At 32.3% G+C, this 27,288-nt stretch overlaps 1 protein-coding gene across 1 annotated transcript; it reads right to left on the bottom strand.

Annotated features, from left to right (window-relative positions):
- Window positions 1–15,463: 15,463 nt before the first annotated feature.
- On the bottom strand, window positions 15,464–26,235 carry LOC143059786 (centromere protein S-like). The gene is made up of 4 exons (XM_076233351.1): window positions 26,065–26,235; window positions 19,834–19,991; window positions 17,295–17,361; window positions 15,464–15,735 (listed from the first exon to the last, which is right to left on the bottom strand). Exons 1-4 carry the CDS (start codon window positions 26,113–26,115, stop codon window positions 15,601–15,603), a joined length of 411 nt encoding a protein of 136 aa, XP_076089466.1. The 5' UTR covers window positions 26,116–26,235; the 3' UTR covers window positions 15,464–15,600.
- Window positions 26,236–27,288: the final 1,053 nt, after the last annotated feature.

The raw sequence follows: 27,288 nt of genomic DNA, 5'->3' as shown, positions 1-27,288 counted from the left end.
TATGTAGACGAAACGCACGTCTGGTGTATTGTTTTATAATCCTGGTACCTTTGATAACTATATATCGGGTCCGGTTATCATTTTTGGGGTTAAATATTGATGATAGTATTTGTCTATTAGATCATGCTGTATCTTGAACGGCATGCATAGTCTGTTTGTTTTCCTCCGTTCTTCGGGGCTTTTACTATTCATGACACAGTCAGGTTTTCGGACTATGTAGTTTTTATTCATAAATCGTGTTGCTCTTTTCTGTACCTATTCAATTGCCTTGATTTTATTTTGGTTGTTGGTCCCATACTGTGCATGTATATTTTACTGCGGGTTTTACCATGGATACATATGCCTTTATAGATTTTGTACAGCCTTTGAGAAATTTCTAAATATAAATCCTAGAGATCTATTACCTTTGCCTACTGTATTGTCTATGTGTTTATCCACGGTTAGGTTCTGATGGTAATTCTAAGGTATTTGCTAGCTTCGACTCTGTTTAGATTGTGACCGTGTAGTTTGTATGATGTTGGTATCACTAGTTAATTTTTTGGTGATATTCTAATGACAAAGCTTTTTTTTTTGGCTTGAACCTAGTCTGCCATTTTTTTTGCAAGTCTTCCAATAATGATAAGCCTTTCTCGAGAAGTCCACTGTCTGATTGGTTGATGATGGTACGAAAGAGTTGGCTGTCATCCGCGAATAATTCGGTCTCTGATGCTGTCGTAAATGTAGACCAGTAATGTGTCTTTGTGTACATCAGAGAGTTCTGGTACTTGCGTGGAGACAGCTCCCGTTAGTATTACGCATTCTGTTCTGTAGGAAGGATCGAATCCATGTGTTGGTCTTGGAGTTAACGTATTCCAGCGTGTGTAGCAGGCGGTGATGTGGTACTTTGTCAAATGCTTTTGTTAAGTCTAGCAGGATGATGTACAATATGTTCTAGGACCTCACATGTGATGTGGTCTGTTATTAGAGGATAAGTGCTTTTCTCCAATCTTGAGGGACTTCGCTAGTGTTTAATGATGCTGGGTATGAGTCTGTGAGTGTAGGAGCCAGTTGTTCTTCTGATGTTGTAAGTCTAAAGGATGGTATCTAGTCGGGACCATTAACTTTATATAAAATTTCAGGTTTAAGTCCTTCTTCCATGAGATGTGTTTAAAATTACAGGTAATAACATTTTGTCGAAACGTGCATAATCTTCTAATAGACTCAGACTGGTAAAAACTAAAATAAATCGTTAATTAGAGATTGAAAATAAACGGCAAAATCGCAAAAACAGAAGTCATGCCGCTCTCTTTGCAACTGTAAAACAAATCAATATTCAGGTCGATCGATTGTTTGTTAAAAAAGTCACCTGTATAAAACACTGTTCTTGCACTTAAATGGCACTAAATTTCCTTGTTAAAAATATGCTTTTAGTACACGATTTTCATCTTAATTGTTTTGTTTTTCCCAAACTATTATCATATTATCAAGATATATCCGTTGCCTTGACACTGTTCTTTGCAGAATTTTAATGATTTATTTCGTAGACTCTAAAGAGTTAAATGTTATCATTATGTCGCGTGTAATTAACCAATCAAAAACCTCATTTATTCTGCTTAATTGCATTTTAATTCAGTGTAACCTGGTTGAAACCCTGATAGAAAAGATATGGTAACTTATTCTTAGCTTGAACTAAACGATTAGAGAAACAAACGAATGCCTTTTACGTTATATTAAGGTGTTTCCCCTCAGGCCAATATAATAACATAATCTACCCTTTGACCACTATGTTTTTAAAAAAAACATATTACGTTGTACGCGGTTTATGCTGAGAATTTCATGAAATCTTGTCAAACTACTTTTTCATGTTATGTAACAGTTCCCAATGATGTTTTCTATACCTAACTCACTTGGGCATTATGTTTTTCGGTCTGTGTGTTCGTTCGGTCGTTTATCTATTCGTTTGTTCGTTCGACCGTTCGTCTGTCTCGCTTCGGATAATAGTTTTTTTGTTACGGTTATTTTGGTGAAGTTGAAGTCCAATCAACATGAACTGACTTTATATACATGTTCCATTTGCTTTGGTATTACTAATTTAAATGCCAAATAAGAGTTTTGACACCAATGTCACGGTCTACTGGGCATAGCAAATGATAGTGCGAGTGGGGACATTCTTGTTTCTTGATACACTGCAAAACATGTAAACTATGACAAGTTTACAATTTTTAATAAATAACAACGTTTTGGCGTTAGATTTAGATTCGGAAACTGTGAATTCATGACATGGGAACACATTTGTAGCACATATTTTTATTTCAGAATACTCGACCAAAAGATTGATACAGAACAAAACAATCAAGCATTCTTAATATTAGAAAAAAGTAAAATCACAAAAATACTGAACTTAGAGGAAAATCAATTCGGAGAGTCCCTAATCACATGGCAAAATCAAATAACAAAACTTATCAAAAACGAATGGACAAGAACTGTCATATTCCTGACTTGGTACAAATGTAGAAAATGGTGGATTAAACCTGGTTCTATAGCGCTAACCCTCTCACTTTAATGACAATCTCATTAAATTCCGTTAAATTTACATTGATGCGTCAAATAAACAGACACAATAAATAAAATAGTCAAAATATGGGTACATCAGTCATCATAGAATTTCCTCTTACATAAAAAGAGACAATATGGCATTCAATTTGCCTTATTCAGTCGCATTCTTGTTACAAAACTTTTTTGTAAAAATACTGCATTACAGTAATTTGAGTGAGGGGATATTTTAGACGAGTCATTATCTATTTGATAAATGTTGCCACGTTACATCTGTAAAAACGTATGCTTAGAAATACTTCTATTATGAATAAGAAAGTTCAGCTTTCGTAGTTACTTACCATTAATTTACTAAGTACCTAAATGAAAGACCGTAAGATGATGCTTTAAACAAAATTGAAGATGTATGAATAACAGAAACCATAAAAAGTAGTATACGAAATTCAGGTATTGATGACAGATTGGTCTAGAAAAAAAATGACGGACAACGTTCCTGTCTTACATTGTTTTATGTTATTGTAAAATTTTTAATTTTTAATTTTTTAATGTGGCTAGATGCTTGGAAACCGGTATTCATTATGTATTTGTTTATTGGAGGGGGGAATAAGTTTTGTATTATCGCACTAGTCCCTGGTTGTAATTTTCCTAAAAAAAAATAAAACTTTAAATCGACTAAGCTGTAACAAACAGCAATGAGGGTCTGAGTTTATTTACAATTATAAGTGTATGTCAGTGTGTATAATTTCAATATTTTGTATTCAGAATTACTTAAATTCGGTAACCTATCTAAAAGGAATCACACGAAGTATTGTCATAATATTTTGTAGAGAAAAGCGGCAAATCAAATCCTTCTAATTCATTGGCCAAAATAGCGATTATACTTTTGAATGATCAAATATAATGAATGAAACTTGATGCATTTATCTGTACGGCAAATTGCGAAAACATTGAAATTACAGAAGACTGATAAATGTGTTTGTGTTTACTGTTTACTTGTTTGTTCAATAGGGCTCTTCACGGTTAGTTCGGCCATATTGGTATATGGGGCAGATTTTTTTGAAAGAGGTGGAAATAGTATGAAAGTGTGGGAAATCCTATGCATGTGTCTAAGCAACTGCTCTGTTTTAATGATGTGTTCCCGTATTTTTCACACCATTTTTACCTCCATTATGAAAATCTGCCCCCTATCCAATATGGCTGAATTAACCGTGAAGAGCCCTATTATTTATCACTACAAACTCCTCAGAGTCTGAATTGACCAGTTTTTGTGCTCGACCAGTAAAATCAAGCACACATTTTACTCGACTAGTCTCGACATTGTCTCGACTGTACTTAACTGTACTTAAGTGTACTCGACTAAGTCTCGACTTTACTTAATTAGTCTGATTCAGTACTTGATGATCTTTGTGTAGTCTGAAATGGTCTTGACCAAGGCTCGACCTGTCTCGACCTGTCTTGACTAGTCTCGACCTGTCTCGACTAGTCTCGACTCAGTCTCAACCAGTCTCGACCTGTCTCGACTAGTCTTGACCTTCAAATTTAGTTTTGACTGGTGTAAATCAGCCCATCTAACTAAATTAAATATTGATCTTACAAAATTCAAGCTTATTAGGTAGTTTAATTTATTGCTGTGAAATGAAAGAATTTAATTTTACAATATGTAAAAAAAAATTATTATATAAAAATTCAGATAAGCATCTTTAATTTTTTTTATAACTTTTTCAAATCCACTTGGATTTTCATCAAACTATGCAGATATCTTAGATATATATCAAGCTTACTGAATCCCATTTCATTTAGTTTTTTGTTGTATTGCTGTAAAATTTAAGAATTAAAGTAATCTTGGTATAAAAAGCTAGGATTTGCTATTCGGACAAAATAGAGATAGTACACTTTAATTTTTTTAATAACTTTTTCAAATCAACTTGGATTTGCATCAAACTATGCAGCTATCTTACATATATATCAAGCTTACTGAATCCCATTTCATTTAGTTTTTTGTTGTATTGCTTGTTCATAACTTTTTCAAATCAACTTAGATTTTCATGAAACTCTACAAATATCTTTGCAATATATAGATCTTACTGAATCATAGGTTGTTATTTTGTTTGGTGTATTTCTGTCAAATTTAAGAATTTAATTAACCTAGGTCAAAAAGCTACGATATTAGAAATATATCTTTTCTCATAATTTGGGAAAAAGTATATATAAAATATTAATATAATTCCTTTAATGTTTTATTCCTTTTGATATACACTATATAAATATATCAAAAAGGGATGAAACATTAGAAATTATTAAAATAGTTCTTCTGATTTGGGGTGATTTATAAAGCAATACCTTCTGCTTGGGGCAAACTTATTAAAAAGATCACATCTACCAGAGAGTTTTAAATTCTAAATAACATTTATTCAAAGTTGCAACATCCTGTTAAATCTAAATCTCAGGGCTTTTAATTCACTAGATAAGTAATACACGAGTTTAAGAAAAGTAGGGCTTTCTTTTTACCTGTAAAACTCAGGTGTACTGATGTAATTAAATCATGTATAGTGTCATGTCATTAAATTTTACAAAAAAATATTTTAAAACTTCATAATAACCTGGGATTTAGTAAGATCACCAAGGTAGCTATAAAGTTTTAATAAAATCCAAGTTGATTTGAAAAAATTATTAAAAAGCTTAAAGTGTACTATCTCTATTTTGTTCGAACTGCAAATTCTAGCTTTTTTGACCTAGATTAATTTAATTCTTAAATTTGACAGCAATACAACAAAAAACAAAATAACCTGGGATTCAGTAAGCTTAATATATATCTAAGATAGATGCATAGTTTGATGAAAATCCAAGTTGATTTGAAAAAGTTATTGCAAAAATTAAAGTGTACTATCTCTATTTTGTCCGAATTGCAAATCCTAGCTTTTTATACCAAGATTACTATAATTCTTAAATTTTACAGCAATACAACAAAAAACTAAATGAAATGGGATTCAGTAAGCTTGATATATATGTAAGATAGCTGCATAGTTTGATGCAAATCCAAGTTGATTTGAAAAAGTTATTAAAAAAATTAATGTGTACTATCTCTATTTTGTCCAAATTGCAAATCCTAGCTTTTTATACCAAGATTACTTTAATTCTTAAATTTTACAGCAATACAACAAAAAACTAAATGAAATGGGATTCAGTAAGCTTGATATATATGTAAGATAGCTGCATAGTTTGATGCAAATCCAAGTTGATTTGAAAAAGTTATTAAAAAAATTAAAGTGTACTATCTCTATTTTGTCCAAATTGCAAATCCTAGCTTTTTATACCAAGATTACTTTAATTCTTAAATTTTACAGCAATACAACAAAAAACTAAATGAAATGGGATTAAGTAAGCTTGATATATATGTAAGATAGCTGCATAGTTTGATGAAAATCCAAGTTGATTTGAAAAAGTTATTAAAAAAATTAAAGTGTACTATCTCTATTTTGTCCGAATTGCAAATCCTAGCTTTTTATACCTAGATTACTATAATTCTTAAATTTTACAGCAATACAACAAAAAACTAAATGAAATGGGATTCAGTAAGCTTGATATATATGTAAGATAGCTGCATAGTTTGATGCAAATCCAAGTTGATTTGAAAAAGTTATTAAAAAAATTAAAGTGTACTATCTCTATTTTGTCCAAATTGCAAATCCTAGCTTTTTATACCAAGATTACTTTAATTCTTAAATTTTACAGCAATACAACAAAAAACTAAATGAAATGGGATTAAGTAAGCTTGATATATATGTAAGATAGCTGCATAGTTTGATGAAAATCCAAGTTGATTTGAAAAAGTTATTAAAAAAATTAAAGTGTACTATCTCTATTTTGTCCGAATTGCAAATCCTAGCTTTTTATACCTAGATTACTATAATTCTTAAATTTTACAGCAATACAACAAAAAACTAAATGAAATGGGATTCAGTAAGCTTGATATATATGTAAGATAGCTGCATAGTTTGATGAAAATCCAAGTTGATTTGAAAAAGTTATAAAAAAAATTAAAGATGCCTATCTGAATTTTTATATAATAATTTTTTTTTTACATATTGTAAAATTAAATTCTTTCATTTCACAGCAATAAATCAAACTACCTAATAAGCTTGAATTTTGTAAGATCAATATTTAATTTAGTTAGATGGGCTGATTTACACCAGTCAAAACTAAATTTGAAGGTCAAGACTAGTCGAGACAGGTCGAGACTGGTTGAGACTGAGTTGAGACTAGTCGAGACAGGTCGAGACTAGTCAAGACAGGTCGAGACAGGTCGAGCCTTGGTCAAGACCATTTCAGACTACACAAAGATCATCAAGTACTGAATCAGACTAATTAAGTAAAGTCGAGACCTAGTCGAGTACACTTAAGTACAGTTAAGTACAGTCGAGACAATGTCAAGACTAGTCGAGTAAAATGTGTGCTCGATTTTACTGGTCGAGCACAAAAACTGGTCAATTCAGACTCTGAGGAGTTTGTAGTGTATTGTATTGTAACACGTGACAACCTGCTAAGTAAACAAAGACTTTCAGATTGTAAATACAAATCGTAGAAAAAATAAAATCGAATTAATGTCATTTTGATTATAGCTTTTCAATGATAGCAATGACTTGCCATTACTCAAGATCATTTACATTGCTATATATCTAATTACACTTGATTTTTTCGTATAAAAAAATACATTTGTTAAAGGCGGGCTTGATCAAAGTTCTAAGTATCTGACGATGACGATCAGTTGCATGAAACAGAGTCTGGATAGGGTTAACAGAAAAGAGAATAATGAACGAAAAATATTTTTAAAAATGACAAAAGAATACAGAATAGCGGGGTGCTAATATATAAAGAATATAGAACAACAAGGTGATCATAAAGAATTGAGAAAAACGACATGAAATTAAAAGAAAACAGAAATGAAGGAACCCCTGGAAGTCCCTTATGAAAAGTACTATTGATGCAAAATTAAAACAAAACTTACTTAGAACAAATGTAATGCATACAAATAACAGAAACGAATTAATCATTTTATCAAACGTTCATGTATAGTGCGAGTACTTTACGTCTCTGCTTTTGTTAGTCTCAGTCCCTTGAAATCTATGTTGTTGTTAATTACGATGATAGGAGCGTGGGAGAAATGTCTGGACTACTTTTGGAAATAGAATAAAATACCGTGACATGTAATAAATAAGATTAAACAATTTACACAAGTTATTTACTCGTTTGTAATACGAGTGATATATTACGTTCGCCTGTCTCATGCTATTTACAGCATTTCTGGTTTCCTACGAAATTTAGTTATAGAATGATGTTCTTGGAAGCAAGAGGAATTATAAAGGTGCAGTCTCAGCTATTTACAGCATTTCTGGTTTCCAACGAAATTTAGTTACAGAATCATGTTCTTGGAAGTAAGAAGAATTGTAAAGGTGCAGTCCGAGAAGTAATTTCTTAGACGAAGTTACCTAGTACATTTCTGTTTACCTAGTGTAAGTTACAAAATATACGCAAATAGGGTAATACTACGGGACTTTGAAATTAATATACCCAGGAACACAAATTACGCACCACTTCATCCCTTCTGCATGTAGTAGTTTGATAATTTTTTTGATTTTGTATTTTGTCATCCCAGTAATCTTGAAATTAAGGTAGATACATGGTATACCGCCATCTTGGATTGAACAATCACAGTACAAAATCGGTCTAGTTATTTGCCCAAATCTGCAAATTTTGAGACAGATTTGCAGAGTAATGGTTAGACTGTTTATTTATATAAGGAAAACTTGGTGACTTATTGTATTATTCAAAATATTAAAACAAATATCATTTTCTTTTATATTTAGAATCATTTTTTTCAAATGAGCCATTTAAGGGGAGATAACTCTTTTGTAAAAAAATTATATTGGACTAATAGAATTTTTTTTTATATTTACTTGTACCAAGAAAACAAGTTCGGTGACCCCTTTTTTTCTTTTTATTTTCTTAAAACATGTAATAAAGCCTATCTTCTCACAATTTATTTCAAAATTCTGTCTCATAGATTTTTTTTATTGCACATATTATATGTGTTTTTTAATGAACAATCTAACCAAATTTAGGCAATTTTCAACGTCTCATAGCTTGAAAAATAGCACGGTGACCCATACTTTTTATTACATTTTTGAAAAAAGCATAGTAAAATCTTCATTTTGGCAAATTATAAGAAAATTCTGTCTCAAAAAGTATATACTTATGATCTACCTTAATCCACAGTTAAACATTACCTTTTATGTAGCACTATATGAGGAATTGCATACATTAAAGTAAACAAGAATGTGTCCAAAGTACACGGATGCCCCACTCCCATTTTCATTTTCCATGTTCAATGGACCCTGAAATTGGGTAAAAAATCTAATTTGGCCTTAAAAGTAAATTGATCAACCAAAAGGGAACATGTGTACTAAGTTTCAAGTTGATTGGACTTCAACTTCCTTGAAAACTACCTTGACCAAAAACTTTAACCTGAAACTCACACTTTTAATTTCTATGTTCAGTGGACGATGAAAATGGGGTCAAAAGATTAATTTTGTTTTAAAATAAGAAAGATCATATCATAAGGAACATGTGTACTAAGTTTCAAGTTGATTGGACTTTAGCTTCTTCAAAAACTACCTTGACCAAAAACTTTAACCTGAAATGGGACGGACGGACGAACAGACGGATGGACGAACAGACGGACGGACAGACGGAAGGACGCACGGACGGAAGGACGCACAGACCAGAAAACATAATGCCCCTCTACTAGGTGGGGCATGAAAATAAAGTGCTTAAACTAAGATTATTCAACTTCAAATTGGTCCCAAAAATTAAAGAGACATGAGCTGTCAAATTCAAGTTTACCGATTTGACTAAAATTTCATATTTGATTTATAACATACTAAAACGTATATCAAAATTTCAAAAAGTCTAAAATTAGCAATTAACAATGCAAAGACTTGACAATGTATATCAACATTTCGTGTGTATATTTGTCTAGACGCCATCTACTTACCATTTGATATGACCTCCGAAGACTGTTGACCGTCTTAAAACCCCATTTAAACATAAAAATATATTTCGCGATTTTCATTTCTGCCTTTTAGAGTATGAAGGGCGAAAACGCGAAATGCCCTTAACCGGCCTCCATAGCCAAGAGTGGTATAGATTGAAAATGATATTTGGTGCAAAAAGCGTTTATTGCCGTTCTTTACCTGTGAACATGGAATTTACCATCGTGAAACCAAGTAAAATTGGATGATAAATGATTTTTATCTACAATCTTTCGCCTGTTCTAAATTATCAAACTGAAATTTAATATCTTCATAAAAAATATCATGATGAACAATTTACTTTTTTAAATCGAAGTTGAAAAGGGACTGTTCACAAACGTTACTGCTATATCAAACTTTTAAATTCAATGATAAATTGATTAATTGATTGTTGGTTGTATAACGTCCAGTGGAAAATATTTCATACAATAATTCTATGATTGATTGATTGTTGGTTGCTTTACCTCCAATGGCAAATATGACATGCATGTTCAGGACGAGAACAAATCAACATTTTAATAAATTCAATAGGAAGTTCCTGTAATAAAGACCTCCGGGATGAAGGTCGAAGAAATTTGGACAACAATGGGAAAAGGAAAGTATATTTGATAGGGATAAAAATATTGTTGAAAGGGTTCACGTTAAGAGAGGAAGGCACTTTCTTAACACGAGGCATCGGATTTACCCTCCCAATTTTGACCGAACGTGGCTGCGAACTTGTACATCCCAGTGACAAAGCCAAAAGGACGTCTATATGCCGGTAGTAGGAAGACTAATGGTGACAATATTTTTAATCCCCACTCATCATTCTATTATATTTGTTAAAAGCAAAAAAGTGCTATAATAAAACGCAGTTAGACGGAGAGTTCTAAGAACATAAATATCAACTCTTATGTAGTACTGCAAAACCACTGTCCCAGATTAGAGGTAGGGTTTTAGACCACGAACTAGCTTAACTCCACCACAATCTGTATGAGACTGTCCCAATTCAAATGATTGTAAGCTTGGACATAACAGTATTTTGTACATAAATTAGGCCGTTAGTTTTCTTGTTAGAATTGTTTTACATTTGTCAATTCGGGCCCTTTTGTAGCCGACTATGCAGTATCAGTTTTGTTCATTGCTGAAGACCACATTGTTACCTATAGTTGTTAAACTCTATGTCATTTGGTCTCTGATGTGTCTCATATGCAATTACACCACATCTTCTTGTTTATATATCAACCAAATATATTTATTTCTTGGTTGCTGTCTCATTAAATTTCTCCCATTTCCCCCCATCATTTAGTTCATATGTATATAGCATCGTTCATGAGCAGAAACAATGGCTTGCTTTAATGGTCTACAATGATTTAGTTCATTTTAGTGTTTCTATGTGTACATGGATAATATTTTTTATGATATTATTTCTGCTTTCTGAGCTTGCTCTAGTAGATATGTGCTGTGTTAGTCAAGTATAGTTTTCAGTTTGATTTGCGGCCTAATTAATCTTAAAAACATTACATCCATTCCTAGTGTTGAACATAATTTTATCTTACCTCCTATACATTTCTAGGAATGTGATTGGTTAAAAGCGCCCTCGTGAAGACCGTGTATATTTGATATTAGATTAGTAGGGAGGCGGGGCTTATCTCATACACGGTTAGTAGTGGAGTTACGTCCCTTTATATTCCATATTAGGTAGTAGGGAGGCGGGGCTTATTTCATACACAGTTAGTAGTGGTGTTACGTCCCTTTATAAAAACAAAACGGTACTGAGAAAAAAATCGTAAAGGTTTCAACAGACGAAGAAATTGATGATTAAGATTGAAATAAATTCATATAACACATTTAAACCTCTCAAAATGTTATTGTTGGTATCTGTTTTTGTAGGATCAATGGAAGTAGTTTCTTAATGCTAACAATATTGAGGACTTGCTCATTTTGATAGGTCTAAATTTCACACGTTAAGATAGTCGGTAAGATAAATTCGTTACATAGTATGCTAGTGACCTAATACGGTATATATGGGGTCAGTAAATTCCATATGGGGATTGGAGCTTCGCTCTCACCCCATATGGAATTTACTGACCCCATATATACCGTATTAGGTCACTAGCACACTATGTAACTAATAGTAAACTATCCTCATTTTGATATTACAATATAATATTTGTTACTGAATATTGACAACATCAGCCAGATTTTTACACGAACCTTCATTTAACACATCTAGTTGGTTTTTTTTTTTTATGAATTGATGTATGAAGATCAAGATTGCAGGTTGTGGATCTGTAACATGTGTACTGGCAAGTATTTACACAAAGAAACTTTGTTGAATCACAGATTCATATATTTCATAACATAAATATCAACAATAATGCACATATTCTTGTGATATTCAGAGTATCCAATGACAAGATGTAGGTGTCTACAAATCCAGAAAATCACAACCGGTTAAAATTCAATTATAAGATGATGGCTAGATGGCCAGTTATTTCGTACTGCATTTCTTTCAGACAAAAAATGCAAATTAAAAAAATCACACCTGCTCTATTCAAAAAAGATTTTTTCAGTTTAGCGTTCTACTTCTGGGACAAGTTGTATCAAAATTATAGAAAAGTCTATCAACTCTAACTTAAAATAGGGACAAATTTATGGTCAGGGAGTATTTGATTCAGTTTGACAGCTTCAGACATACTAATCGTTTACCTTTTCAAACGGTACCAAATCACTACTTTGCCACAAAATTCAAACCCAAAATCTTGACATATTTACTTTATTCCCCTACTTACTATTTTATGCATAAAATAAGAAGAAATAAATTTGGAAGGGGTATGAAATAAAAATAACAGTCAATACTTGGGACTGTATTTCTAGACAACATAAATCAAAGGACAATAACTGTGTCACCAGACAAGATATAAAGTCATTCTGTTCACACAGTATAACAGTTCTTGAAGAAAAAAATAAACTTCATTTAACATATTGAAAAAATATTTGCATGCAGAAAAAAGGTGTCAAAAAATATAAAGAATGCTAAAACAATACAACTCATCACTGTGAAGTTGATGATTAACTATAAAACTAGTATGGACAAGTAGTGAATACAACAATTCAAGTCTTAAATGATGTTAAAATGGGTTTACATGTTCACTAGTCATTTTTGGGGCACTTTATAACTTGCTGTTCTGTGTAAGTCATATAAATCTACAAAAAAGCTGAGAAGTGACGCTTATGTTATACACAATTAAAACTGCTGTTTGCAATCCTTAAAGCCCCATAGGTAGCAAGATCACATGTCAAAATGTCTAGTCAAAAGTTCCCCATTCCCAGTCCAATCCTTTGTCTGAAGGGAAGTAACCAACAACAAAAGAATAATACATCGGTGAAAACAGCTCACTTTGGCCTCTTGAACCAGATCTGCTGAAAAAAGGAATTCTACAGAAAACTGTATTTCAATCTGGGACTGTTAGTATAATAGGCCCAGTTTCAATGAAAACCCAACAATACAAAAAATAATACATGTTTTAAATATTTTCTTGAAATTTGCTTAGAAGATAATGTTACAATAGCTCACACTAGCCTATCTGCTGAAATAGAAACAGCAATTATAAATACAGTTGTTACCCAGAATAAACCTGAATCACTAACATTTAAAACAAACACAATATAACATAATCAAGTGTAAATGAAATCAACCAATAAAGTACAGATCTGTATAAAATTTAAATAATTATTTAAGCATGGGAAATGTGTCATATTTTTTTAATTTAGATTTCATGTTGACAAATTAGCCATTATAAGCTATAAATGTAATGGAGTTGATTTTAATAAGACAATTTATTGTGAGTGCACTTTTTGTTGTTACTAAAATTTATAGTGTATTTCAAGTTTACTATATGTTATAACTTAAAATAATTAAAAACTAACACATAAAATTTACAAAGGAAATCTCCCTTCATAATACATCAATCAAAAATATCAGTTAAAGAGAAGTAAGGAATATTCAAAAAATATCATGACAAATTTTCACCCAGGTAAAGGAGGAGAGCTCATTCATAAAATAGAAATTAGAAACAAGTCTCATGCAACAAAAATGTTTCTTATTGATTTCTTCTCATTTGTACTATACCATGAATATTTGAGAAGAAGAAATGTAAAGACATCCTTGTTAGAAATGCATATAATAATAATATCTCCTGATATACAGTGTGTATCTTTTCTACTTCAAATTTTAATCAAGGATGTTTAAATCTTCCAAAAAAAATTACCAACCAGTGAAAGTTGTCTAAATAGTATTCAAAATTTCTTTTTGCAAACTTAGTTTTCAAGCCAAATTTTGACAAAGTGAAATCCTTTAGGTCAGTAACCTATTAAGAATGAGAGCGGCCGGTACAAGATTTTATGATGTGTCTTTAAATTTCTTTATATAAATCAAAAATGCAATACTTGATTTCCAGAAACTAGTATATTAATAAACTAGAGGCTCTTAAGAGCCTGTGTCACTCACCTTGGTCTATGTGCATATTAAACAAAAGACACAGACGGATTAATGACAAAATTGTGTTTTGGTGATGATGATGTGTTTGTAGATCTTACTTTACTGAACATTCTTGCTACTTCAATTATCTCTATCTATAGTGAACTTGGCCCATTAGTTACAGAGGAAAATATTTTGCAAAAATTTACAAAATTTATGAAAATTGTAAAAAATTGACTGTAAAGGGCAATTACTCCTTAAGGGGTCAACTGACCATTTTGGTCATGCTAACTTATTTGTAGATCTTATTTTGCTAAACATTATTGCTGTTTACAGTTTATCTCTATCTATAATAATATTCAAGATAATAACCAAAAACTGCAATATTTCCTTAAAAATTACCATTTCAGGGGAGCCACCCAACAACCAGTTGTCCGATTCTTCTGAAAATTTTCGGGGGGATAGAAATTGGTCTGATCAACAAATTAACCCCCATGTCAGATTTGCTCTAAATGCTTTGGTTTCAGAGTTAAAAGCCAAAATCTACATTCCACCCCTATGTTCTATTTTTAGCCATGGCGGCCATCTTGGTTGGTTGGCCGGGTCACCGCACAAATTTTTCAACTAGATACCTCAATGATGATAGTGGCCAAGTATGGTTAAATTTGGCCCAGTAGTTTCAGAGGAGAAGATTTTTGTAAAAGATTTCAAAACTTTACAAAAAATTGGTAAAAATTGACTATAAAGGGCAATAACTCCTTAAGGGGTCGGTCAACTGACCATTTTGGTCATGTTGACTTATTTGTAGATCTTACTTTGCTGAACATTATTGCTGATTACAGTTTATCTCTATCTATAATAATATTCAAGATAATAACAAAAAACAGCAAAATTTCCTTAAAATTGCCAATTCAGGATCGGCCGGAGCAGCGACCCAACAACCGGTTGTCTGATTCGTTGACGATGACAGACGACTGACACCAAGTGATGAGAAAAGCTCACTTGGCCTTTTAGGCCAGGTGAGCTAAAAAAACAGTACATGTATAAATCAAATATATATGCAGTACTTATGAAACTAACATATTAATCATATATAACAGTTGTTCCAAACATGTAAATTTAATCACCGATCACAGTTAATTTTGTTTAATTCGTGGAAAGAATATGCATGTATTAAGGAAATAAAATAAACCACGAAAATTTAACCTACATCTAATATCACTTCCATTTTCTGGAAACCACAAAATTAAATCAACATGAGTTATATAGAGACAAAAACAAAAAAACTTAACACCACGAAAATTTATGTTCCTACATTAAATCAAATATGCAGTACTTATGAAACTAACATATTGAACAGTTATTCCATACATGTAATACACAGTTCAGTCACACCAGTTCTTTGTCCTTAGTCATGTTAGTTTAAATGATGTCTATGCATCTCATCCTTAGTCATGTTTGTTAAATGATGTCTATGCATTTGAGTCCAAAGTCCAATAGTTAATATCTTTGGCCCTATCACATGTTTGACTCTTCATCAGTCTCCATGGTAACAGTTGTTGATGTTCCAGCTTTCTTTTTACTCTTTTTCTGTTTCTTACCATCTTGTTTATTTTCATTTAATTTCTCATGGACTCCACTTACATATTTATGCTGCAATGTATAATTATTTTCATTATTATCATGATTATTTTCCAAAAAATTAGAGCTGTTTTTGTTAGAAATCACACACAGAATACATTACAGTAACACAGTATCTTGTTTCCTTATGATGTTATTGTGTACTTCAGTCATCAGTACAAATTCATACAGTTTATGTCGTTGATACAAATCTCTTCCCTTTTCACGAATGTGACCTACCGAATTAGTATATTTACTGGATTTGTAATAACATTAGCAGCACGACTGGTGCAACATGTGGAGCAGGATCTGCTTACCCTTCTAGAGCATCTGACATCACCCCAGTTTTCGGTGGGGTTCTCGTTGCTTAGTCTTTAGTTTTCTATGTTGTGTCTTCTGTACTATTATGTGTCTGTTTGTCTTTTTATTTTTAGCCATGGCATTGTCAGTTTATTTTCATTCTATGAGTTTGACTGTCCCTCTAGTATCTTTCATCCCTCTTTTAAATGTACATGTATTTATTATCATACATGCAGTTTTAGTAAACCACTTTATGATGGTTATGATCTGGTCATGTCACCATATTTTGAAGATATTAATATACATGCTTGTACATTTAATAAACAGAATGTGATGAAAGGGAAATAACTCCAAAATTAAATCAAACTACTAATGAAGATCTAGTGAAAGTTGTATTCATCAGCTCTTTGTTAATATTTTGGTCACTCTGGACATGCAAGACATAACATAGTTGTAAACTTATTCAATTAACATAAATGTCATTTAACCAGTTTGCTGTCAATTAATTACTTAATTTTAGAATTGATAAATGTGTTCAAAATTGATATGACAACAGAAATGGATTTATATATGGTCCGAGTACACAGTTATTTCGTAGTGCATTTCTTTAGACAATAAATGAAAATTAAAAAAATCCCACCTGTGCTTTCTCTATAAATTTTTTACAGTGTTTCTGTACTACTTTGAGACAAATTATATCAAAATTATAGAAAACTTCATCGACTCTAACTCAAAATATGGACAATTTTATGTTAAGGTGGACTTGAAACCTTTTGACAGCTTCTAAAATGCTAATTTTAAACCTTTTTCAGCTGGACCAAATCACTACTTTACTTTAAAATTCATGTTTAACATTGTCATTTCACCCCCTACTCGCTACATGTATTTGAGGCAAAAAATATGGACAAATAAATTTGGAAGGGATATAAAAAAATTGGCAAGTAACATACTATCCACAGTAAGGACTATATTCGTGGAAAACGAAAATAAAAAGACAATAACTGTGTATTCTGACCTAATATATGTTTAATTTCAATGTCAATTTTCCCTACATTACCAGTACTTGTTTTTACTTTTGTAAATCACATGTTTATATCTTGTTGAAATATTTTCCTATGCTTTTAATTTATCTTTTTATGAACTATCTCAAGTATTTTTATAACAAAAAATAAATTAATACACTTTGAAATTCACTAATTAATTGATCATGTACAGCACTACTTAGTTATATATATATATATCCCTAAATATCTTCTCCAACATAATATTTATCTTGTTTTTATAAAACATACCAAAGACCCAGACCTTCTTGTTAGCATTTTGATGTCGTCTGCATTCACTGTTGTCCTTTTGGCATGCCTGAAAGAAAAGGAAAAAGATTACAAATATTAATAATAAAAGTGCAAGTACTTAGTTGTGTTAAAAAGATATTGAACTTATGTGTAAAGCAAGAATGTGTCCCAAGTTCACAGATGCCCCATCCACACTACATGCACTATCATTTTCTATGTTCAGTGGACAGTGAAAATGGGATAAAATCTCTAAATTGGCATTAGAGTTAGAAAGATCATATCATAGGGAACATGTTTGCTAAGTTTTCAAGTTAATTGGACTTCAACATCACCAAAAAACTATCTCGACCAAAAACTTTAACCTGATGCGGGACAGATGGACGAACAGACGGATGCACAGACCAGAAACATAATGCCCATAAATAGGGCCCAAAAAATAGTGATTTTTAAATGAGAAATGCCTTTGGGTTAGACAAAAGGCATGAAGCAATTCTAGCAGTTGTCCTAGTATGGCATATATGTGGTAAACAGACTTATTAAGAAGGGATATAGTTATGATACTGTTGTCAGGTCATTAAAGATTGCCTATTGTGGCTTTAATATTGATTCACTTTGCATCAGAAATAAACACATTTATTCTAAAACAGTTGTTTGCATGATATTGATTATGTTCTTCTCATATATATATTATAACAGTATAATACTAAACCCCTATTAAACGGGAGGGATTGTACTTGATATTCATATGATGAAGACATAATTTTTCAATCAGTTTATTTGAGGTCTGGATGTGGCATGTCAGTAACTGCTAGTTGTCCTTTGTTCATATTGTTAATTTATGTATCATTGTCATTTTGTTTAGTTTCTTTTGTTACCTATTCTGACATCGGACTCAAACTTCATTTAAACTGACTTTTAGCCCAGTAGTCAGCACTTCCGTGTTGACTCGAGTTATCATTGATATGTTCATGATTAGAAATTAACTGTTAAATAAAGTTAATAAACTTCAAATTTTTTAAATACTAAGGCTTTTCTACCTCTGACAGGAATAGATTATCTTCATGATCTTAGCTGTATTTAGCAACACTTTTAGGAATTTTTGGTCCACAATGCTCTTCGACTTTGTAACTTATTTAGCCTTTTTAACGTTTTTTGATTCGAGCGTCACTGACATGACTGATGAGTCTTTTGTAGAAGAAATGTGCGTCTGGTGTAAATATACAATTTAAATCCTGGTTACTTGTATCTATATATATATGACAAGTTTATTTACTGTGTGTATTGTTGTGTGTTTGTTTTTTCTACATCATGTACATTGGCTAGAATGGCTAGGGGGAGGGTTGAGATCTCAAAAACATGTTTAACCCTGTCACATTTTTGCATCTGTCCCAAGTCAGGAGCCACCATTTGGCCACTGGGCTTTGTTGGGTCTTGTATGATTTTTAATTTTAGTTTCTTGTGTATATTTTCGGAGTTTAGTATGATGTCCGTTATCACTGAACTTAGTAGTATACATTTTTGTTTAGGGGTCAGCTGAAGCAAGCCACCGGATGCAGGAATTTCTCACTGCATTGAAGACCCCTTGGTGGCATTCAGCTGTTGTTTTTTCTTTGGTAGGGTTGTTGTATCTTTGACATCTTCCCCATTTCCTTTTTCAATTTTATAATATTGTCCTCTTTACAAAATTTCATGAATTTGATTTATCTATCAGTTGCGGATCCAGATATTTTCATAAGTGGGGGCCCACTGACTGACCTAAGAGGGGGCCCGCTCCAGTCACGCTTCAGTGATTCCCTATAATTTTTCCACAAAAAAGGGGCCTCTGTCTATCACCCAATTTTTACTTACCTGGTTTGTAGTAACATTAGCAACACGACAGGTGTCACATGTAGAGCAGTATACCTACATTGTACCATTTCAGTGTATCTTCATTGATCTTAGATCAGTCATTTCATTGATTGGGTTTGTGTGGCTAAATGTCATGAATGTGTTGTTTTTAATGTTCCTGTAGTGTTTTAAAAACTTATTGTAGTTTGTCTTTTCCATATTTTTTTTCCATTTTAATATTGGATTCTAAATGTTCTATTGGACTAAAGTTGTGTTGTCCCTTTGGCATGTTCTGCTTTTTTTGCAATTCTGGAGCATTTGAACTCAAACTAGTTTGATCTTTTTTACATTTGTCATTTTGGGGCCTTTTATACATGTAGCTGACTATGCAGTATGGGCTTTGCTCATTGTTGAAGGCAGTACGGTGACCAGTAGTTGTTAATTTCAATGTTATTTGGTCTCTTGAGAAAAGTTTTCTCATTGGTAATCATTCCACATCTTCTTTTTTTATAAGTACTTGCAAATCTTTTTTAACTAAAATGATCTCTTTCTTTGAGAGCAATTCTAAATCATCACATCACAATTAACGTTTCTGTTTTTTTTATATTTGACCTCACTACATGCAAATGTATTGTAAAATGACCTAATATGGTTACCTCTATTAATACAAATCTATCTAATTTCTATCAAAGCAACAAACAATGAAACATACTTTGCAAACATTTCCATATCTTCTGCAAACTTTTGACATTGTCTCCATGCTGTTTCTGATATTGAGGCTACCAGCTGTTTTGTGCATACGACATCTAACTCTGAGGACTGCTGTTGGCATATCTTCATTGTAGTATAATGGAGTGCTGCTTTTAATCTCTAAAAATAAGAGGTAAATTATTTTGAGATGATATTTTTTAAGTTACTGTTCTAAGATTTTAATATCAAACTATGTAAATGATATATTAGGATGTGATATGATTTCCAATGAGACAATTGATATACCATGTATACAGAAAACCTAAATATGTAAATGTAACCTTGAATAATGAGAAAACCCCATGCATCATATTTAAGATAAGGATTTAATTAAAACATTTGTGTTTCTTTCTTTTTTCTACATGTTCTAACTACATGTATGTACTATTAACATGAATAATCCATCATTGTTCTTGGTGATTTCAAAAAAATGGGGGTCATAATAATACCGTCATTGATATATTCCATTATTCTACTTAGGGAAGCGTAATTACATTTTGTAGCCAAATAAGGCTCCATATAGAAGTGTCAAAGTAATTGGATAATCACATTTTTTTGCCAATACATGTATATCATGTATATCAATGTAATCACATATATATATATATTCATTATATATAATTAACTATTTATTTGAACAAGATAATAAAACAAAAATATACCATCCTAGATTATAAAACAAGAGTGCACATGCTGAAATGTCTCGCCTTCTTTACTAATCATTGATATTATGTTGATAGTCCTTAATTTAAAGCTCTATTACAACTGTCACATAAACTTAACATTAACCAAAAAAACCTACATTTTTTGTAAACATTGACCAAATAACCATGAAATTGAGGTCAAGGTCAGATGAACCATGACAGGAAGACATGTACAGTTAACAATTCTTCCATACACATGATACAACAAATATAGTTCAGTTGACCTATTGCATATCATAAGTTTAAGAAAAAAAGACCAAAGCAATAAAACTTAACCATGTTCATTTGATGTTAACACTGAGCAATGAACCCTGAAAATTAGTTCAAGGCAAATAAAACCTGTGCTACTAATATACAGATCATAAAATATGTCCACACCAAATATAGTTGGCCTATTGCATATATAGTATTAGAAAAAAATACCAAAACTCAAAAACTTGACTTTGACCACTGAACCATGAAAACGAGGTCAAGGTCAGATGACACCTGCCAGCTAGACATAAACATCTTACAGTCCTTCCATACACCAAATATAGTAGACCTATTGCATGTAGTATAAGAAAAACAGACCAAAACACAAAAAATTAAAACTATAACCACTGAACCATGAAAATGATGTCAAGGTCAGATGACACCTGCCAGTTCGACATGTACACCTTACAGTCCTTCCATACACCGAATATAATAGACCTATTGCTTATAGTGTCTGAGATATGGACTTGACCACCAAAACTTAACCTTGTACACTGATCCATGAAATGAGGTTGAGGTCAAGTGAAAACTGTCTTATATTACTTATGATATAATAAGAGAGAATTTAACATTACAAAAAATCTTAACTTTTTTTCAAATAGTCACTGAACTATGAAAACGAGGTCAAGGACATTGGACATGTGATTGATGGAAACTTCATAACATGAGGCATCTACATGTATATACAAAGTATGAAGCATCCAGGTCTTCCACCTAAAATATAAAGCTTTTTTAGAAGTAAGCTAACGCCGCTGCCGCCTCCCTCGGATCACTATCCCTATGTCGAGCTTTCTGCAACAAAAAGTATTTTCTGATTGTAAATGATCAGGAAATATCTGGTCTGGTTATCAAATAATCAGTATAATAAACGGCAAAGTAATCAGATAATCAAAGACCCCATTAGAATTGAAAAGGCTTCCCGAACAAAAAAGTGGAATTATATCAGAACTACAATGTATATATGTATATGAGGACTTCCGACTAGTTCTATTAACTCAGCAGAACAAGCCAGGACTCATTATTTTAAAAAGTAATGAGTCCATCCCATGATATCCCATTAAATTTCCCAGTGAGGTCACTTACCATATCCATGTGGGCTCACATACGACATGAAGGGAACAAAATATTTCTGAAATCTAGCTAAACTTTCTAATAACTGACTAAAGCCCTGTATAATGTTACCAAACCCTGATTGTTGAGGCAATTCAAGATACTCTACAAATGTAATTGCATCTAATAAAAATATAACCTGTATTTGGTATTTGAAAAATATATGGCTTGAATGAACCTGGCAGGGGCGAATGTGTTAACAGTTATGATTGAGATCATGTCCAATTAATTATGACATCTTGAAATGCTATTTCATTATTTTGTTCTATGAGGCTCCTTACCGCGTCACAGAAATAAAAAAAAGCCTTTCAGGATGTCATCATAGTCATAATTATTTGCCATTTGGACAAGGTGTCAAGGACCCGATAATGGCAGTATGTATGTATGTACGAAGATCCCTCCGTGAACGGAGCACCCCTCGATTGCTGCAAGGGTACAGTGGAATCCGTGTACACTCCCTATCAGGATTAATGGAGATGTGTCACTTACTTACATTTTATATACAACCCATCACCAGGACAATCCTCAACCCAACACAGAGGGAGTGTTAGGAGACACAGGGAAGTCTGTTATTATGGTGGAGGAAGCCAAAAAACTCGGAGAAAACCACCAGGCATCTAGGCGGGAACAGACAAATCGAAGAGGTAACTATAGATTGATCTCCAGGTCAAAGTCGGGGAACACTTTGACCTACAGAGGCCCCCAAAGTACACATTCTAGTTTATTCTCTGGTCTAGGTACCAGAGATGTGTGTGGGAGGGTGAAAATCACCCTACTAATAGTATTGAAACTCCATCGCCCCGAGCCAGGATCGAACCTGGGACCTTCAGCACTGTAGCCATCAGTCTTAAACTAGGCCACAAACCCACATAGTTTGGTAGAGGGTTGAGTGGGAATCCGGGTCCGTCCGCCCTGATTCTGGTTCGCCCTAGTTTCTGTTCGCTCTAATACCTGTTCGCCCCGAGTCCGTTCACCCTGATTTTATTTTTTAGTATAGTGTTGCGTTGTGTGTATATCTCGGTGTATATAATTGAATGTGTTGAAGTCAGTCTACAATTTGGCCGAATATTTACGATGTATCATGTTGATTATAGCTAGCTGCTACTAGGACTAGGTTATAAGTTTCTGTACATTTCAGGACTACAAGATATTGTGACTTCAAGGTATTGCCTTGAGGACTAAGTTTGTATCTGTGTGTTATTACATTGTACGTTACTAGGAAATTTAAGTTTCTGTGAATTTCAGCACTACATTCTATATTTTAAATGTAAAACGACGGAAGACTAAAATATTTGTATGTAATTGAATATGTTGAAGTTTACATTCACCGAATATTTATTCATGATGTATATTCTATGGTACTGCTATTAGGAAATAAGTTTCTCGGAATTTCAGCACTACATTGTATTTTTGAATGTAAAACAACTGAAGACTAAGTTGTTGTCTTGCTGCTACGAGGATAAGTTTCTGTGAATTCAAAGACTACAAAGTATTTGACATAAAACAACTAAAGACTAAGTCTATATTTAACTTTATCATGTTTATTGATACATTTTAACAATTCAAAAATATTCAGTAACAGTTATAACAAGTTCAATTCCGAACTGCACTTCGCACACATTTATTTCCTAAAGGAATATTTAAAAGCACTAATTTGAATTACTATTAGTGAAACAAATACCAAAAACACAGTCACACTGCTGTACATTGATTACTTGTCATCAGTGTTTTTACCCATCCAAGCTGACTATTTATTTGAGAAAAATTTTATTTTTATTATTAATCCATCAAAGACAATTCATATAACAATCAGTGATATCAAAGATTTCAAATTTAAATCAACAGTAATTAAAAGTAATTATGAAATAAAGTGTAACAATGCAGCCAAGAATTTTATTTAATTGATATAAATTTGGCAAATATTCGATATTTAGCCTTTAATAGATATACATAAATTTCAATATTTAGACGAGTTGTATATACATAAATTTCAATATATATATATATATATATATATATTTCGTTCATTAATGTAACATATACATATCATAAATGAATATAGGGCGAACGAACCCAGGGAGAACGGACTATCAGGGCGAACAAACTCAGTGCGAACGAACCTAGGGCGAACATGTAACCAGGGTGAACGATCCTGATACCGTTGAGTGGCAGGATGCAGAGGTTTATCTGTTTATTGTGCATGCGTCGCCACTCAATAAACATTTGAGGTAAAAACACAGCCACAAAAATGATACTATTGATAAATATGATGAATCAATCATCGAAGTTTTCCAAATTTTAAAGTTTATATATATGGCTAAGTATTCAGTATAGTGTTGTTAGTGTGTGACAACATGTATGATTTTAAAAGTAGCTGTTTCAATCTTAATAACATGATTTTCTGAAAGGAGAATGATTCTAGTTTAGGGTTTTACATGTAAAAAGATAGTTATTTAGTCAGAAAACATAAAATTAGACCTAAATAGCATGTTGGACAGAGGTTATGTTGGACGTAACAGGACATTGAAAAATTGAATATTTTCCTTTTATATGAAGGCCTAGTTAATAAATATATCAATTTTTCTCTGACAGTTCATAAGATCTTCAATTAAAGTATATCATTTTGTTAAATTTTTCAAAAACTAACTTATAAGTTGGAAAAATCTTAAAATATGTCGGACAAACGGGGACATTTTTGGATGAGAATTTGTTCCATTTGCATCATTGAAAGTCAAAAACAAAATCAAAACTATGCTGTTTATACTAATATCTACAGCTGATGTTCCTCAGCAAGAGGTAAAATGGTTCATTATTAAATAAATGGATAAAACAAAACCATAAAAAACTGTAGGACAAACATAGGACAGATTATATTCCCTGTCGGACAAACATAGGACAGAATTCATTAATTTACTGATCCTAATGGGAATTTAAAAATGGGCACCTCTTAAGAAGAGACTAGAAAGGGTCTGAGAACTATTTTTTAGTTTATGTGGACTTGTTAGTTGTTAACAAGGTTCTTTTTACTTTTAAAAAGCTGTTACGTCCGACATTAGAAGATTTTGTCCTACAGTTCGTCCAACAGAAAATTAATGGACTCTTGTTACGTCCTAATTTTCAAAATTATGTCAAATTTAGACTGTCAACAGTTTAAAACCTCTTTATTTTTCATTTATATGGTAGTAGTTAAGGTTAAGTAATTGTCAAAGTAGAAGCGAAATTGATTCTGTGACTTGTGGTTGCCATTTTAGAGAATATCTTGGATGTTGGACGTAACATTTTTTTGGACAAATGTTGGATGTAACTTCCATCTCTTGGTTGGACAGAAAGAGTGTTCACCCCTTCAATGTCGTTGACCTCAAGTAAAAAGGAACAGTTGACAGCAATACCGTATGCACATCGCGATTGTAGTAAAATTTGTTGTCATAAACATTAAAAAAAACTTAAACTGAGTTGGCAACTTGCAAATGAAAATTGAAATGTTCGCCCGTAACGGTTGCACAGATTTTTCAAGAGTAAACTTTAATGACAATTCCTGAAAAAAATAAAACTTTCTGCTGTAACTTCATGATGAATTATCACATTTTAGTTAATAAGCTCAAGCCTCAAGATATTTTGTGCATTTAATTGCCCTCTATTGTTACATAACTTATATTTCATTTTCACATAGGAAGAAGACAGAAAATGTTAGTCCAACAACATGACCATTTAAAATTGTTTTTAATCCTTATTTTTCGATGATTTTTCATGTTTTAGTGTCCTTAACCTTGCCAACCCTATTGTTTTACCTGAAAATCCTTTTTACCTAGTTGCCATTCATACAAAAAGGTTAATAAAACAATTTTGATTTTGGGTCATTCGACCATGTCACAAAATAAGCATGCAAAAAATAGGGAATTCAACACTTCATTTATAAAATACTTTATTCAACAATAAACTTTTCATATGAGACTGTTTATATTATCTCTTCATCATGCAGTGAATTGATTAGCTACCTGCATTAAAACTCAAAATAATTTAAAATATGAAAAAAATGCATTTTTCTGGGACACCCATTGAAACAGCACTTTACTGAATACTTAGCCATATATATTCGGAAAAACTTCGTTGGTTAAATTCATAATTACCTGCTGATATTGAAGACTTTCGTAATCATCATCTGTGATGTTGTCTGCCATTTTCAACAAACTCAAACAGTCTGTAAAATGCCTAGTTTCATATTCGCTTCGTAAAATGATTATTTTTCATTTTTTTAATTATTGCGGGTAAATCAGGAATCTGTTTATCTGTAAGAGTCTTCTTTTGCTTAATCTTTTATCGCATTATAAAACACTTTAATAGTCTTGACTAAATTATAATAAACGTTTTACAAATAACTGACGGTATGGATAGATTTCCGGGTTTAATGTCATTTCGTACCTCTACCATTTCGTACCAATCAAAATTATTTGTTCGCTATGGGTCCATTACATATACCATTTCGTCATTTCGTAGACTACATGTAAGTTACTATAATCCTGATAACTTTGATAACTATTTACATGTTTAAAAAAAAAAACGTGATTTTGAGATAATTTAGAAAAAAAATAAAATAATAACCGGCCTAAACGTGTACACTGGGTATATAAGTGTGTCTATTTTATTTAATCAGTATAGATTCGTTACCAGTTTGAGACTGGATTCAAAATTTGTCATTTACAAAAAAAAAACACAATCAGTAAAGTTCATTTATAGGGTGGCATCAATGAACTAAAATTATAAAATATGTACAACTGCTCTTTCCCAAAAATTTTGCGTACGTCCAACAGGGCAGTAGGGTATGCCAGGCTGTACAATCTTCGAATTGACTGACCTAATTCGGGAAATGATTCGTTGGATAAATGGCGTCTTTCTTGTTCAATTCCGTTAGAATGTTCTCTTCAAGTGAGTAAGTTCTATTTGAAAGAACTTGCTATTGGTATGTAGTCTTAAAATGCCTCTATAACTTGTATCGTCTGTGTGTGTTTTTTGATTTCGTACTTTACCTGTTCACTGGATCATATCAAGGCGTTGATAGCATTGCTACCAGAGACTATAAATGTCTAATATTCAATATACAAACTAGATTTATTTGTCAGTTAAAAATTTATCAAACTTGATTTATTGCGCTTTGTATGACACGTAGGGTTGTGGTCAGTGGCGGATCTAGAAATTTTCATAAGAGGGGGCCCACTGACTGCCTAAGGGGGGCCCGATTCCGTCACGCTTCAGTGGTTCCCTATAACCAACCAATTTTTTTCTGAAAAAGGGGGGGGGGGGGGGGGCGGGCCACCTGCCCCCACCTAAATCCGCCTCTGGTGGTGTCATGAATA

This window comes from Mytilus galloprovincialis, chromosome 14, assembly GCF_965363235.1.
Source record: "Mytilus galloprovincialis chromosome 14, xbMytGall1.hap1.1, whole genome shotgun sequence".
In the NCBI taxonomy this organism is placed as follows: domain Eukaryota; kingdom Metazoa; phylum Mollusca; class Bivalvia; order Mytilida; family Mytilidae; genus Mytilus; species Mytilus galloprovincialis.
The sequence above is the reverse complement of the archived record's forward strand: the minus strand, read 5'-3'. Positions and strand labels throughout refer to the sequence as shown.